The following is a 16,397-nucleotide window of genomic DNA, read 5'->3' as shown; positions in this document are numbered from 1 at the left end:
GCTGTGCATCACTTCACAGTTGACAAATGCATGCAGTCAACTGAAACCATTTATCTTAATGACCCCAGCTTCTCAGTATAAGAAAATTCTCATTTCATCAGAAAGCAAATAAGGTGACCTACTGGTTGTTTTTGACATTTTTTTTAATTTTTTTTTTTTTTTAGTTTAGAATTCTGTTGAGGTCTTTTTCTCAGTGAAATAATTTTGGGTCCATTTTCAACACACAATTAATGTTCAGTGAAATCAATTACTGTAAGCAATACTGAGAAATTCTGAGTATGAACATAATGATACTACTGTACATCAAAGTTGGAGGACAAAAAAACTAATAAACAATCATTGAAAAAAGCCTAAGCCCAAGATTTTTTTCTCAAAGGTGTGATCATAATGTTGTTTTGATTTGAATCAAAAAGTTTCTGGCCAAAAGAAGCATTGCAACATGTAACAGCAGAGTTTTGATTTGTTAAATTTCAGGACTTGATCATTGATCTATGGATCTGAATTTTGAGATTTGAGAAGCAGTAAGTTAATTTGAGTTTAATTTGAATATATCAATAAAGTTGAAATGTATATGTGCATGATCCTTCACAGTAAAGCACTATTTGAACAATAGTGAAAATCAGACCTGAAAAAAATTTCAGGCCTGTACGGGATTCGAACCACTGACCTCTACGATACTAGTGCAGCGCTCTACCAATTGAGCTAACAAGCCAACTGGGAGCAGGCCATCAAATTAATTCGACAGAAACCCGTAGATGATAAATCAAACAACAACAAACATATGAAACATATGTATGAACTGCGGTTATGAAACGTATATGTGCACGATCCTTCGCAGTAAAGCACTATTTGAGCAATAGTGAAAATCAGACCTGAAAAAAAAAAAATTTTCAGGCCTTTACGGGATTCAAACCACTGACCTCTATGATACTAGGTCTGATACTAGGTCTGATTTTCACTATTGCTCAAATAGTGCTTTACTGCGAAGGATCGTGCACATATACGTTTCATAACCGCAGTTCATACATATGTTTCATATGTTTGTTGTTGTTTGATTTATCATCTACGGGTTTATGTCGAATTAATTTGATGGCCTGCTCCCAGTTGGCTTGTTAGCTCAATTGGTAGAGCGCTGCACTAGTATCGTAGAGGTCAGTGGTTTGAATCCCGTACAGGCCTGAAAAAAAAATTTTTTCCAGGTCTGATTTTCACAATTGCTCAAATAGTGCTTTACTGCGAAGGATCGTGCACATATACGTTTCATAACCGCAGTTCATACATGTTTCATATGTTTGTTGTTGTTTAAAGTTGAAATGGTAAATTGGCCACTGTTACGGTTATAAAAGCTGACGTTTCGAGCGTTAGCCCTTCGTCGCAGTGAATAGAGGAATTGTGGGTTGTGTGTGCTTTTAAACGCAGAAAGTGGAGCTACGTGCTTGGTGGGAACATGGCAACGAGAAAAACACAAATAAATTAGTGGAATGAAAAGCATCCGTTGATACCTGTGGGATTTAGACTGCCGGTTTGAAAGATGAGCTTTTGTTCAAGAGTTTTGCAGCTTTCTGTGCTACCTAAGTGTAAGGAAAGACTGCAGATTGCCATATGTTGCTTAGAATGATTGGATAAATTGAAATGTCTAGCAACTGGTTTCGATGTGTCCTTGTCACTTCTCTCCACGTTGCGAAGGTGTTCTTGGAATCGGTCGCCTAGTCTTCTGCCTGTTTCGACCATGTAAATCTTTTTGCAATAAGTGCAAGTTATGCAATAGATTACATTGGCGGAGGTGCACGTGAAGTGATCGATGATCTTAATGGATCATTGAATAAAAGCTCATCTTTCAAACCAGCAGTCTAAACCCCACAGGTGTCAACGAACGCTTTTCATTCCACTAATTTATTTGTGTTTTTCTTGTTGCCATGTTGCCACCAATCACGTAGCTCCACTTTCTGGCTTTAAAAGCACACACAACTCAAAACTCCTCTATTCGCTCCGACGAAGGGCTAACACTTGAAACGTCAGCTTTTATGACCGTAACGGTGGCCAATTTACTATTTCAACTTTGTTGCTATCAAACAACAAATATATATGAAATACATATATCGGTCGCCTAGTCTTCTGCCTGTTTCGACATTGTAAATCTTTTTGCAATAAGTGCAAGTTATGCAATAGATTACATTGATATATTCAAATTATTTCGTTACCCCGACCGACACAGCCCCAAACAGTTTCTTTAGAAACTATCAGCCTTTATTAATTTGAGTTTAGATGGTAAAGTTTAACTAAACTCCTAATCATTACAAGAAAAATATACCTGACGGAAAACTTTGAATTCTGAACAGAGAAAGGTGTCTTCAATGATGAGACGCGTACCTGTAGTAGTAACAGAAATAGCTGAAGCAGAAGTTAGAGCAAACATTATGTGGACAACTTTTGCTCTTAGCAGGGAGTGAAGACATACCAAGGAAAGACCATAAAAGTACATCTCATGCACATAAAAAAATTTTGTGAAGGATTTCAGCTAAACTGCTGCAAAGTGAGGATTACAACAGGCTTTCTGATGAGTAACAGATTATAGAGAGAGAAAAAAAAAAGAGAAATGAGGCATACTCAAGGTCTGCACACAGAAAATGACTAATTGATACATGTGAAGTGCTCACCGCATATTGGTCATCTCCTGAACCATTGCAGATTTTCAGCTGTGCTTCACTTGTTGCTCCTGCTACTGTAACAGGAAATTGAAGCACATTTTCTTTAACATAGAGCCCTTTCTTGACACTCTTGGGCGATCTGAATAGAAACAAAAAACTTGATGAGCTAAGTAGTGCCACCTTCAAAAGGGTTTTAAAAGAAATCAAAACAGCTCCTGCAGAACATACCTCAGTGGTTCTTTAATAGTAACTTTTTTTGATTTAGCTGGAAGAAAAGTGTCAACATCTTCCCCTTGTCCCTCAACATCACCAATTCTATCAACAGCCTTATTGGAAAGAGAAGCATGTCAATTAATTTAGAGTTCCATAGCCTTGTTTTTTCATGGGATAAACAGGTATCAAATTATTTCCATAAATAACAGTTACAACTTGACTGATTAAATTAAGCTGGAAGTTATAAAATATGAAGCAATTGCAAGAGTGTTTGACCAAACCATTTTCATCCATTATTTTATGTAAAAGCTGTGTAAGTGATGCTCCGAAAAGCAGAAAGTAAAATTAAGTCAAAAGATTAAATCAGTAACAAAGGTCGTTCAACCAACACCTTAATCACAATTATTATAATTATTACATTACAAGAAATTAGGATCATAATAGCTAGCAGCATCTACCAACAATTACCTGGCCATGGAGAAAAATTTTCTGTTTTGATTTATTTGCATCAGATGTGGTCTAACAAAAAAGCACAAGAAATCATTGGTCGTAAACAAAATTTCTACCATCTGAATATTGGGGGAAATTTGACCCACCAACCCATATGGCACTGAAAGAGAAGGCTAAACAGAAGGCAATCCATGAAAGGGCTGTTTTTTAATTTTACAACTAAGACATCAGAAAAGCTTAAATGACTGACAGTGATTACCGTAATTTCCAACCATTTACCCATGGGTAATCTGTTGATTTTGCCTTAAACACGTGCCACTGCAGATAATAGGGACTTGCGGGTTATGTGACAATTTTGAAATCTATTGGCAGTTGAACTGGAAAAAATTCTCACTTACCTGCATTTCCACCTCTTAGATGAATTTTATTGTAATAAGAGTGCCACAAAGCAGCACGAAAACATGATGCCGACTCGAGTTTATTTCACGCACAATTAGTTGCAAACAAACAAATTTACATTGGTATGCGTGTAAACAAAACCTTGATGGTGACAAAAATAAACCAAGGATAACTGCAGGCGCATCAGTAACAAATTTCCAGTTAACACTAGCCTGAGCTGAAGAGAATTTTCCCATTTTAAGGGACTTGTTAGGCCCAGTAGAACCAGAAATATAGATTTTTTCTGAGGAATCAACAAATCAACATGGCACTGAACAATTGTTTGCACAAAATGTGGCCACAAATTCGCATTCTGTCAAGTATGCAACCTTGTGAATTCTAGAGCATTCTTGTACAAATTTCCTTTGCTTTTAAGGTGTGGGTTAGCCACCAGTGCGGGTAATCCGTTAACTTTTTTTTTCACTGCATGCAATAATCAGATGGTGCGGGTAATCGGCTGTGCGGGTAAACGGCCAGAAATTACGGTATCAGCTTCTTTTAAGTTGGACAGAAAGAAATTCATTGTACAGGTTCTTTTCATTCCCCCCATTCTACTACAAGTGCCTCCTACTTTGAAACCCATGAGGTATCTCAACAACAGCTGGGTTTTGTTACTCACCATGAGGTCCCAAGATTGCTCATATTCACCAGCATCTCTTGGCTGAAACTTAACAACAATCTGAAGCACAGAAACACTTATAAGAATAGGTACATCCCTAGTTGCTTAAGAAGATGATCACATGCCCAGTCCCACACCCCAAAAAAAGGGGAACGTGGACTGATAATTTTTTTTATTTCAAAAGGTAAGAATTCAAAATGAGGAATGTGAAGTACATTTACATTTAACTTGAAGAAAAAAGGCACTCATTTTATTTTAAACTAAGAAATTCAGATGTTTCAGTTTGTGTCTGTAAAATCAATACTATGATGGAAACTAATTGGGCAACAATGTATACGTGTGGTTTCACTAAGGCCAGGATTTTCATGCTACCGGTAACTTGAAATACCTTTGCTGTTCTTCCAGCCTGAATTGTCCCTTCTTGTTTTGCCATGCTGAAGGCAAGATACGTGGTTCTGCAAATATTTCCAGTGTCATCCACCTACAGTGCAAGAATTTTTATGTACAATCCTGCTTAATTTTTGGAAAAGAAAAATCCATTTACATGGTTATTGTCTTTGTGCTAGAATACAATGTTGCTACTAAAATGATAACACAGTAACTATACAAACCTTTACATAAGCTGGTGCCACTGAAGACAGGTTCCATGTCAAGTTCTCAGATGCTGTGTTAGTGAGTGATATCTCCGAGGCTAAAAGTAAATAATAAATAAAAATTCAGTGTGCAAACAAATACTTGAATAAAGCTAACCCTTTGCTAACAAATAGCTCTCCATGGCAGATACTTCTGGTAGGCAGACACTACCAAGCTCACACAGAGACAATGAAATAACTATGACAATGAAAACATCAAAAAGAAAAAAAAAACTATTTATTTGAAAATTTTTGCTTTCTGTTTTGTTACATATAGTTTTTGTGCCAAGTCTCCAATCAGCATTACATGCAAATTAAGTAAATATAGAGTCAAAACAGAAGTACAAAAAATTTACCACAAAGATTCACAAGTAAAACCACATGACATTTGGTGATTTGAAATCGTCATAATTATTGAAAGAGGTTAGGTAGGAAATAAACCACCTCTGTCAGCAATTTTTCTGCTGGTCATCAATAGTTCCTACTAAGTCATACTCTCATCTGCATAAAACCCTTTACACTTCCATCAGATAAATCAGTATTGACTGTAGCTAAGCAACCTTGCACTTTCTAATATACAACTTAATTGACAAAATTAAGTTATATTAGAGTCCTGTGAAACATCAACAACTGATTTATCATGACTCACTTGTGACAGTTCCAATCATTGTCCTCTCAAACACAATATCTTTGTTTTTAATTCTCAAGGGAGGCAGATGATTTGTTGGAAGTGGCGTGTTTCCTGTGACCATGGTGGGTATGGACTGAAAATTGGATGGACCAGATTGATGCGGTGAACTCTCTAAAATTCTTTCCTCTCTTATCTGCACTCTGATAGTCTGCACAACAAATTAAAAAATGAGTACAAGTTATTTCAAAATGTAGAACGGGTTTGTGTGTTCAAGCTTACTTGCAGAAGAAAGAAAAAGTCAGTACCAGGATATTACGGAAATTGAATCTAGGCAAGAAATGGAATAGAAATTGCATGATTGCATGTCATAACCATCTTCGACTTCCATTCATTGTTCAGACATACATAATTAAAGAAGTTTAACTATCATAAGCTCTTATAAAACTCTCAAAATGTGTTGCATGAAGGTCATAGTTGCTGCTGATAAAAAAAAAAACAACAACAACAACAACAACAAAACAAAACAAGCTGAATTCTTGATAACACAAAAAATAAAGTGTACTTTGTAAATACCTGCTGTTTACCATCACACTTCAAATAAATTGTACCTCCCCAAGGAAGAGGAGTGGAAGAGCTTGAGAGATTTGACTTGGAACTAACCAACACTCTGGCCTGACTCCTAGTAATGGAGAAAGAAAATGTTTGACCAATGTAGTCTTAGTGATGACTTTTTCCCCCCCCCCCAAGCATTAAGCCATGTCAACAGAAAAAAACGTCAACAATCACATGAAGATCCTTTTTCCCTACCTTGGTGGGATTTTTCCTCTTTCAGGTGTGATAATAATGGAGTGTGCAGGCCAAGTAAACTCAAATCTAAATTACAATGAAGATAAAAATACTATTAATATTCCCAAATACCACAGTGAAAGTTCTTCAACTTCTGGAAATATTTTTAGACCACCTTGCAGTCCCTGCAGAAGATAATTAATACTTGCTATTTCCATTTTTCACTAATACACTGAATTTCTTGGGAGGTGGCACCCTAGCCTACATGTAGCCATACCCTCCCCCTGCCCCGAGGAGAAACAGAAGGGAGGAAACCCACCTTTCCTTTTCTTCTGGGGGGGAGGGTACAGCAACAGGTAGGCTAGTCACACTCAGGTTAAACCTGTGTGAACTTATCACAGTTTCAAGTGCACGAAGGAACTTTGTGTATTGCATATGAGAGTCTAGACAACAAAGTTCATCATTTGTAATATTTCAGTGTTTCAGCAGGTTTCATAAAGCCTCTGCATCTCACACAAAGCTGCTCATGTCTGGTATAGTATTGCAAGGAATACTCACCCAATTGAACGGTCAGAAAAGTTAAGTATTCTAAGTTGATCAGATCCTTTGCCACTCTTGTCATCCTCTACAGTTAGGAGAGAGTTTGATGGAAATACTATGACTGAGAGAATATAAATAGTTTTGTTTCTTTTCACACGCAGGATGGCTATTTTGAGCAGCTGATATCAATTATCAATGAACCTTGCAGACAGGCTTATTAATAAAAGCTCAAGATAATCCATCCCAAGGCAAAAATAAAAGGACTACCTCTAGGTCTAACTAAAAGCCAGGTTGCATTTCTTCACCAGCCCATAGAGGACTTGTCTCACTAGACTTGCAGAAAAAACAAGATTAATCATCCCTGAGGACTTAATATAGCCACCAAGTAATAATAATCTGCTGCTTCAGCCCAGCACATGTGCAGTCATGATAAAGTTAAACTATGTATGGCAATTAGAAAGGGGATGTAAAAGTGCCCAACTTACCTGAATTACTAGGTGACAAAGTAAGGAAGTCGGGTATAACTGTCCAACATTCTGCTGCAAGATTACCTGTTGTACAAACACTGTTTATAAACACTCACTTCTAAAAAGATTATAACATGTACCAGCAGTAACCAACACAAGGAAAATTGGATGTTGCGTCTTAGGGTCCACCACTTAAACAAGTACGAGGCCTTTGATATGACAATGACTTTGCATTCTGGTGCAAATAGAACTATGGCCACAAGAGAGATTCCCCCCATCACCTCACTTTGAAAGAAAAATTTACCAGAACACAGATCTGGCTTATTGCTGACACTATTATTGACCATCAATTTTTTTATAATTTTGATAGATGTGAGTAGTCCTAAAGATCACAAATTTAGGTAAAGGTAAAGAATCAGATCCTGCCAACGCATCAGCCTACATGTTGGCCGACACACTACCAACACACCACCAATGCATCTTGTACATTATAAGGATAAACAGTGGCCAATGCATCGGCCGACAGTTGACCAACAGTCAGTGGACAGTCAGCTGACTGTCTTTACCTTTGGATTCTTTACCTTTACCCAAGTTTATTGTCACCTGTTAAACTCACCATTAACTGGACTTGTTTCCTGGGATTTCACAGCCTGTTTATCAGAGACAGGTACAATGTCTACTGATCTGTTGGGATCGGGTTTGTTGTTGGGACTGGATCCTGGTGGTGAACCAACCAAAGTCAACAGAACTCTTGACACACTGCCTTGGAAAAAACTGTCCCAGCTTGCCACCTTTGGGTATTTAACATCTAAAAAGCACAGTTAATATATTAGATGAACAGAACTCTTCATCAAATGGATACAAATTGAGAATTTCAGAAACCCAGCACCACACTGGATGTAATGGATTTTCAGCATCCTTTACCTAATACAAAATAAGAGGCTGTCGGAACAAAAAGAAAATTTGAACCTGAAATTGCTTGTATGTAGTCTATATGCAGCAGGTGCCCCAACAAAAAGGTGAAGAGGGGTTAAGTGCTTGCTTGAAAGGCCAACTACGGTTGTTGGGAACAACACTATTCTCATCAGTTGAGAGTACTTAGAAAAAGTCATTTCTCAGTGTTCTTATTGGGTGCCTGATTTTGCACAGTAGCTTGCAGTGGCAGTTACTTGCATGAGATTCTGGCTACAGAGAGTTTGAAAGGCAAATTTTGCTCTTATTTTCACTTTTCATAAATTATGAAATTGTTCACCTATAAGCCTTGACTGTAGCTTCAAGGTGTCAAATCATACCTTCAACAAGTTTCTCTTCATCTTGAAAAGCTGTGGTAAAGTCAATCCCTGATAGAAGACTTCTCTCCATTGTTTGAGAAGAATGCTGAAGAGGTCTGGTATACAGATTCCTAGAGAAACCATTGTCAGTCAGTATTTTTATTTTTATGTGTGACACACTTGTCATAATCTGTTCCTTAACTGTTTTCTTCACCAATGAGTGTGGGCTGAACAGTTGACATCAATTTAGATAAGATACAATCCATGTAACAAAAGATTTTGAAATTTGATTCTTTGGACTTGGAAGTTCTACAAGGACATTACAAAAAAATCTAGATCAGGAAAATAAATTAGAGAACTTTCAAACCAAGTGATACATGCTACTCACTTCTTGTATTGTCGTCTCAAAAATTCATTTCCAGTATAAAAAGCCACAACAGCCACAGAGTTCACAGATGTGCGACAATTGATTGCATCCTTCTCAAGAGGTTGGTACTCAATTAACACAGCCTTATAAATGAAATAAACAGGTTATAAAATTTATACATGCTCACATCTTAAGAAAATATTGTTAATCACCCAAACAGTGGTTGTACAAAATACATACTCCACAAAATACATACATGCATACTCCACAACACAACTTATTAAAGCACTTCCACTTATTCAGCTTACCTTTGAAGTCCTTTCAGAAAGAACAAAACTGTCTGGGTGAATTTTCAAGTGAGTGGAAGGATACCTTTGAAGTGTATGGATATCTGAAAAGAAAAAAAAGTAAAACAATGATGGCTTAGAACATCTTTCATTCTGACATTTCTCTGTACAAATTTCTGTTCCTCTGTTGAGAGTACCTGAATAACACATGGCCTTGACAAAAGCTGCCCTTGTGCCAGAATTTCTCACCACAACTTTGACAGAATTCTTCTTTCCAAGAGAAACCTAAGAGTGAAAGATATATGGGTCAATTTATATTTGCACACTCAAATTTAATTGTGCCACATGTTCTCACTGTAGAAAAAGATGAAATGTGCCTAGGCCTTGTGGGTGGCAGAAGGAATTTCTTTTGAGACAACATCTAAACTACCAAGTTCAAATTATCAAAATTAAATTTGTTAATGTATCAACAGCTTGTTTAATGGGAAAGGAAGCACTGAAGAAGTTTGAAGAGCACTCCCAGTTAGCTCAATGGAAAGTGCGCTGGACTGTTGTGCGGGAGGTTGAGGGTTTGAGCCCTGGCCGGACCAACACTCAAGGTCTTAAAATAATTGAGAAGAATTTGCTACCTTTCTATAACATCAAGAAATGGTTAGATATTCTAGTCTTCTCGGAGAGGGACGAATAAATGGAGGTCCCGTCTCCCGAAGGGTTGGGGTAGGAGACGTTAATTTCCCACACACAAGATTACTGTGTGATGGATGTCCTCCCCTGGGGTGGGATGGGTGGGAAGGTGAGATCGATAGACTGAAGCGGATGCCAGAGGCGCCTGATATGCTGACGTCTGTTCTCAACCTTACACTGCACCCGTAATTCAGCCTCTGGGCTGCAAGTGGTCAGATATAAACTATATTCATATTCATCCATAATTCAAGCTCTACAAACTTCCTGCATGCTCCAAACACTGATAAATGCTCACTGATGCACAACTCAATTAATAAATGTCTAGGTACACACTTAAACAATAAATTTTTTTTATTATACCCTAATCTTAAAGCAATGTTCTGCCCTGATGAAGAGTTAAACATGTGTTTTTAAATGCCTTCTATATCATGTTATAAAATAAACATTATAGCCTCTTCAAGCCACACTTAAGTTAGTCTTAAATGATTGTAACGCTAAAAACAAGCTTGCTGACCTCACTGGTCTGTTACTGAATTGAAATTACCGGTAAGATATCAAATGTCATCTTGTGGTACGGTAGGTCTTAAAAAATCTGTTGCTCAGGTTCAAAGCCACCTTTGATGACAATCATAGAGACAGGTCCTGGTGCAGCCTTAGTTAGTATGCTTTTCTTAACTTCTTAAGAACCATTAGAAACAGTCATACTTGACAAAATTACCTCTCCAATGTTGGTGACATATCCTTCACTCAACTGCCTAATATCGACTAACACCAGCTGACTTGTTCCACCACAGCCATACAGTGGTATCTAATGGCAGAAAAAGAATCTGGGGTCACTCTATCAGCAAAGCCAGTTTATCCTCTCCATATTCTGACACCTCAAATAATTTCATGAATGTGTAATTATTTTCTAACAACAAGATCAAAATACTTTAAAGCAGAGGCATTCTGACAAAATATATTTAAGAAATTTTGGATATAGCAAATTCAAAAATCTAAATACACTTCATTGCATGTAATCAGTATTTGGATACAGAGTAGTTTAAGTATACATGTTTTTTTTTTTTTCTTTTAGTCAGTCTACTTGTCGCAGAAAAAAAACAAACTACAACTAATAATTTTATAATAATAATAATGGCAAAATTGATAGTAACCAGTGGCCAGTCTTTCTAACAAATGTTAGGATGTCATTTTTAAATTAGGTTTTTAAAGGAACACAAGCTGTCTTAATTAGTGTTATTAATTAGTTTCCCACCATTTCTGCATGTTGTAAATAATAGAAAGTTATAATCCCGGTAGGAACATAGGTTACGTTGTTACGCCCTGTCTTTTTAATGTTTTAGTAAGCTCAGCATCTAGAAGTTCAGTACTGCAATGATAATGATAATAATAACAACAACAACAACAACAACAACAATGATGATGGAAGAATGACAAGGGGTTGATCACCTTAGACTTTGTTTTTCCAGCAAGGGATCTGATGACCAGAGAGCTGGAGATAAGACCCATGGATGATGGTGAAAAGCTAACATGGACAGGAAGTTCCTTCTGTTGATGTAATGCACAGACAACAGTTATTTGATGAGTAGAACATAACAACACATCAGTTACTCCAACTGACCTTTGGTTCAAGAGTAGCTTGAGGATGCTCTGGGCTTCCACCATGTGAGCTAAACATGGGTTGTATCTGGAACAAAAACAAATAACACTGTCAAAGTTTTGTAAATATTGGTGTTTAAGGTTGGCTACTACATGAAAAGAGACACAGGTGAAGTGGTAACCATTTGGTTAGTGCCCTCAACTAAGAATCAAAATTTCCAGGTTTGAGTATTCACTGGGTTCACTATGTGTTCTCAGGAAGACACTCAAATCTGACTCATGGCAACTCTTTCAATACAGGGACATTTTAATTAGTACTGGCAACTTGGCAAAATTTGAAGGAGTGAACCCACAATGGACTAAGATCCTGGAGTTGCAAATACTCTTCGTCACTTCATGCTATTTGCGCATTTTAAAGGAATTTTGGGAAAGTTGTTTATTCTCTAGAATCTCAAAAATGCAGTGTCATAATTTCACATCTACTTCTTACCACTGTTGATAAAACTTATACCACTTCAGAAGATGGGTAAGAAACACAGGAATAGAAAAAAATAAGGGTCATGAGATACTTTAGTTTGTCATGTAAGATGAGGTGTATCACAGCTCATTGGTTTAATTGCAAAGAGGAAAAACTTTTCTATATTCTTTCAAACAAACCTGATAGTCCGAGTGGTTTCCCTCAATCATAAGTTGAAGTTTTACTGGGGTTGCAGAGCTTGTTTTAAGTATCACCTTCTGTTGCCTGTTAAAGTGCAAGGAAACATATTCAAACATATCAGATGTCGATTGACTTGTGAAAAATGGTGAAATAATCAAGATTTGAGTAATCTATGGTATTATTTTCATTTTGTACCCCAATGGAAGAACATCCTCATCCCAAAATCCCAATGTTATGTCAGCTGCTAATACTCAGTTGGTGACGTAACAATGTGAGGTTAATTTTTGCTTATGACTGTCAGTGGTAAGTTAATGTAACTGACATTTTGCAAAGTCAACTTTTATCTAAACCCCTACTCAGTTGAGAATTATGATCTAACAACCAGTCTTGCCCTGACAATCATATCATTCAGCACAATGTCACTAAAACTGTGTCATTGACAGTATTGTAAATACTCACTGAGACCATCCAAGTGCCACTCCACTCCAGCAGAGAACTGGTTTACTGCTTAATAAAGCAAACCTACCAACAAGATGACATGAATAAAATAATGAAATACCTTAGAATTCAAACTAAGGATGTAAGCAAAGAATGATTAAATTAATCTTCAAAGTTGAACTTCAGTTAAAGAATCTGTAGGAACAGAAGCCAGAGTGAGGAAATCCAGGCTTCAACAGAAGCCACTTATGAACTACCACTAATTGAGCTACAAAGCCACATATTGGAGGCAAGAAAAATGTTCATTCATCCTTTGTTTCTGTTATCCCTTTAAACCTTAACATCAGTATGTATATTCTCCATAATGTTCTCAGTACATTTCCTAGATGCTGACAAGGAGAATTTGTGAAGCAATCAAGAGCTTCAATCTTTGGTTGGTGATCATTTCCTTTATTCTCCTGACCTTAATGTGTGATTCAGGGGTGATATTGTAAGGAGAAATTAGATGTTAGTCACTCCTTGTGGTTAAAGGGTTAAGGAATCTTATTAGGATCAGTAAATTCACAAAGATGCAAATTGGTATCAAGTCAAAAGAAAATGCTATCTTACATGTCATCCTCTTTGGGCAAAGCTGATCCCCTCAGTACTAACTCATACACTGGTCCATTGGGGACTGCCAGAATAACCAAGCTAAGGAAAACACGTGCATTTTACAATTCAGTCAATCATTTTCCTCTGTTGAAATACTGGTACATACAAGAAAACCCATGCACATGTGTCATTGGCAAAGTAAGTTTGAGAACTCTAACAAGACTGTGCACAGTTTTGAAAGTTTGTAAAGTAAAATCCAAAATCACTAACACTTAAGTACAAACTAAAAACAGCTGTGTAGTCATACCCATTGACTTGGTGGAAGGGACAGTTGGGAAAATGTTTGATTCAAGGTAAACCTGACCTAACTCAGTCCATTAAACATGTTATCATATGACTATCATTCTTTCTTTTTATAGCTTGCATTTCCTTGGATTGGACAGCTTTGTAGGGCTCTCCTCTTGCCATCACATATGACCCTCATAAATATATAATAATTATATGGGGGGGGGGATTTTTGTTTCCTTTTTCTCAATGGAAGTACATGGGGGCCATATGGGTCATATCAATCATATAAGTATAATTTATATTTTACCTTTCCACTTGTTTATCTCCTTCAGTGGGTTGGAACACGACTTGAACCTCTGACTCCTATAAACAATGAGACGCAACTCTGAACAAAAATCCTTTTGATAATGTTAAATTTTCATTTTCCATAATTGTTTTCTAAACAACATTTTTCCTGGCTTCTCATCCCAATTCAAGTTTATAGCTATTGAAGATTCAAAATATCTTACCTCTTCAGGTTTTATGCGTAACTGAGCAGGTTTTACTGAGAATTGTTTGGAGTCTCCTTCAATCCTAAGATTTACTTTAGCTGTAATGTTGCCAGCATTCTTGACAGGAATTGTACAACTTGTGCTCTTCCCCACTGGACTTTTTAGAGTCAACACCTTTAACATTCAATTCATTCTTTAGCAAAACAGGATGGGTGAGGAAATGGGGAAAGTGTGCTGGACAAATCATCTTTGTTTGCTGTTCAAGTGACCTAGCTAATTAGCTAAGGGCCTATTGGACTAGTCTCACTTTGTTGTTGGCTTATACAGTGGTTGATGGTTCTTCTCTTCTAAAAGACCTGGAATGACTTAGATCTAGTAAATGACATTACAACCTCTATACAGTTTGAAAACCATGGTCAGGCCATCAGGGTAGTCTCAGTGAAATCTATTTTCAGTAAAAGTTGTTACAATGTGAACCAAAGTCATCGTTACAGTCAAACAGAGAAAATGTTTGAATCTTCAGACAGACTAAAAACAGCCAGATGTGAGACATTTCCACCTTGCACACATACCTGAACTTTATGTGGAGTATGTAGTCTAACTATTCCCTCAATGGCCTTAAGAGCAACACTGGAAATGGTCAGGCCTATAGTCATAATCAAGAGTGAGTAAGAATAAAAGTGAAAACAAACTGACCTCAAGTGGAAGAATGGATATGGTCCAAAATATGACAGAGAGAGAATAAGTTGAATGAAACATTACCAAGAACCAGATATCTAAATTTAAGTTCCTGTGCAATAAACCAAAAGATTACGATTTGAATCATTATTATACATTACTATTTTTCAAACCTTGCAGTGCACTGTCAATTTCTACATCAAGTCGTGCAGTATACTCATTCGGGGGTCCAACTGATGTGGAACCTAAAATAATAAAAAAAGGTTAGGAACCACTTTCAAAGAAATGACTTGTTCAATTTAAGCTACAAATATGGCTTAAATAATAATGCTTTCAACTCACTCTTAACTCCCATGTTTGGAGACTGAAACAGAAGCCACACAACTGTAGGTTCCACCTTGGAAGTCTGCAGAAGGTTATGATAATACAGTATTTACACATCACTGATATTAAAGCTAAGAATGATAAAAACTATCATAGGTTGACAAGACATTTAGGTTTTGTAAATTAAGCAACAAAATGATATTTTCTTAAGCATACAGTCAATAACCTTTGCAAGAAAGGTATAAAGACCTAGATGCAGCTATTTGCATTCTATGCAGAAAACTGGAAACTATTTGCCAGGAATGGACTTTCCCCATAAAAATATGAACAAATACAGCTGTAATAAAAAAAGAAATTTGTGCTGACTTACAGTCAGAAAAATCTTTCCGCAAACTTTTTGCCTAGCTCTAATTTATGAGAAGAGAGTAACAGCATCACAACCTGTCTTAATAAACCCTCTCACTCCCAGGATCTCATTTACTGATTCTCCTTACTGTCTGCCATACAGTTCTTATGATGTTAGTTTGGAGAATTTTGCATTGGATCAACCAAAAATCTCTTAATTGATATTTTTCTATAATTATATTCTCATCATCCTTTCTAATTGGTATTGTTTTGATATTGTTAGTAAGGAATTATTCTGCCTTGGTCACTCGTGGGAGTTAAAAGGGTTAACTATATCAACAAACTTTGCAAAAGGAGTGTGAAGACTTAAGTTTATGTGTATAAATAAAGATTCTAGAAAAAAAACTGAAATATCCTGATCCCAAATGATATTCATTTAGCTTTAAGTAATCCAAATTTCCATGTACACATGCATCAATCCAAATTGCACCCACCAAATCTTTTCGTCCCTTTATAAACAGGGTGTGGATAGTTAACGCAGAGCCCTTAGCCCCAGCAGATGCAGGTCCTCTCACAACGTCAGTCTTTGGGGTGAAATCCGCATCAGCGAATGCAAAACAGTTCAGTGAGCTGCTATTCTGTTTGATTACAAGCAAAAAGTGTTTACAATGCATATGTAGCCTAGACATAATTAATGTATAAAAGAAATCTCCATCAATATTATATCAAACGTTTTGTTGACTGCTTAAGATTGAATAATCTTTCAAAGGACTTGTTCTCTCTTTCTATGTCAGACAATAAGTAGCTGATATGTAGAAAAAAAAAAAAAATTCATCGTAACTATAGTGAAGTACCGGTTAAGGACTTGTAGTAAAATTACTCTCGCTGGTATGACACCATGCAATTGGCCTATTAGGTTGATAGTTTTAGAATAATAGTTAATGAACAATGA

At 36.7% G+C, this 16,397-nt stretch overlaps 1 protein-coding gene across 6 annotated transcripts in view; it reads right to left on the bottom strand.

Moving 5' to 3' along the window:
* Positions 1-16,397, bottom strand: part of LOC111335223 (uncharacterized) — a 33,218-nt gene that overhangs the window by 984 nt on the left and 15,837 nt on the right. For all 6 annotated transcript variants that reach the window (XM_022941084.2, XM_022941088.2, XM_022941085.2 and 3 more), the window contains exons 23-51: positions 15,940-16,083; positions 15,119-15,182; positions 14,950-15,021; positions 14,671-14,744; positions 14,117-14,272; positions 13,915-13,970; positions 13,338-13,418; positions 12,750-12,812; positions 12,290-12,374; positions 11,655-11,720; positions 11,483-11,581; positions 10,752-10,841; positions 9,547-9,634; positions 9,371-9,453; positions 9,084-9,205; positions 8,717-8,826; positions 8,041-8,232; positions 7,443-7,508; positions 6,976-7,042; positions 6,439-6,504; positions 6,205-6,310; positions 5,650-5,839; positions 4,980-5,059; positions 4,757-4,849; positions 4,369-4,428; positions 3,330-3,380; positions 2,877-2,974; positions 2,658-2,787; positions 2,312-2,370 (exon numbers count right to left, since the gene is read on the bottom strand). In XM_022941084.2, the coding sequence (XP_022796819.2) occupies positions 2,312-2,370; positions 2,658-2,787; positions 2,877-2,974; positions 3,330-3,380; positions 4,369-4,428; positions 4,757-4,849; positions 4,980-5,059; positions 5,650-5,839; positions 6,205-6,310; positions 6,439-6,504; positions 6,976-7,042; positions 7,443-7,508; positions 8,041-8,232; positions 8,717-8,826; positions 9,084-9,205; positions 9,371-9,453; positions 9,547-9,634; positions 10,752-10,841; positions 11,483-11,581; positions 11,655-11,720; positions 12,290-12,374; positions 12,750-12,812; positions 13,338-13,418; positions 13,915-13,970; positions 14,117-14,272; positions 14,671-14,744; positions 14,950-15,021; positions 15,119-15,182; positions 15,940-16,083 (2,711 nt within the window). The remainder of the gene's footprint in view (positions 1-2,311; positions 2,371-2,657; positions 2,788-2,876; positions 2,975-3,329; positions 3,381-4,368; positions 4,429-4,756; positions 4,850-4,979; positions 5,060-5,649; positions 5,840-6,204; positions 6,311-6,438; positions 6,505-6,975; positions 7,043-7,442; positions 7,509-8,040; positions 8,233-8,716; positions 8,827-9,083; positions 9,206-9,370; positions 9,454-9,546; positions 9,635-10,751; positions 10,842-11,482; positions 11,582-11,654; positions 11,721-12,289; positions 12,375-12,749; positions 12,813-13,337; positions 13,419-13,914; positions 13,971-14,116; positions 14,273-14,670; positions 14,745-14,949; positions 15,022-15,118; positions 15,183-15,939; positions 16,084-16,397) is intronic.

Source organism: Stylophora pistillata, chromosome 3, assembly GCF_964205215.1.
Source record: "Stylophora pistillata chromosome 3, jaStyPist1.2, whole genome shotgun sequence".
Taxonomy (NCBI): Eukaryota; Metazoa; Cnidaria; class Anthozoa; order Scleractinia; family Pocilloporidae; genus Stylophora; species Stylophora pistillata.
Note: the sequence above shows the minus strand (reverse complement) of the source record. Positions and strands in the feature narration are given on the sequence as shown.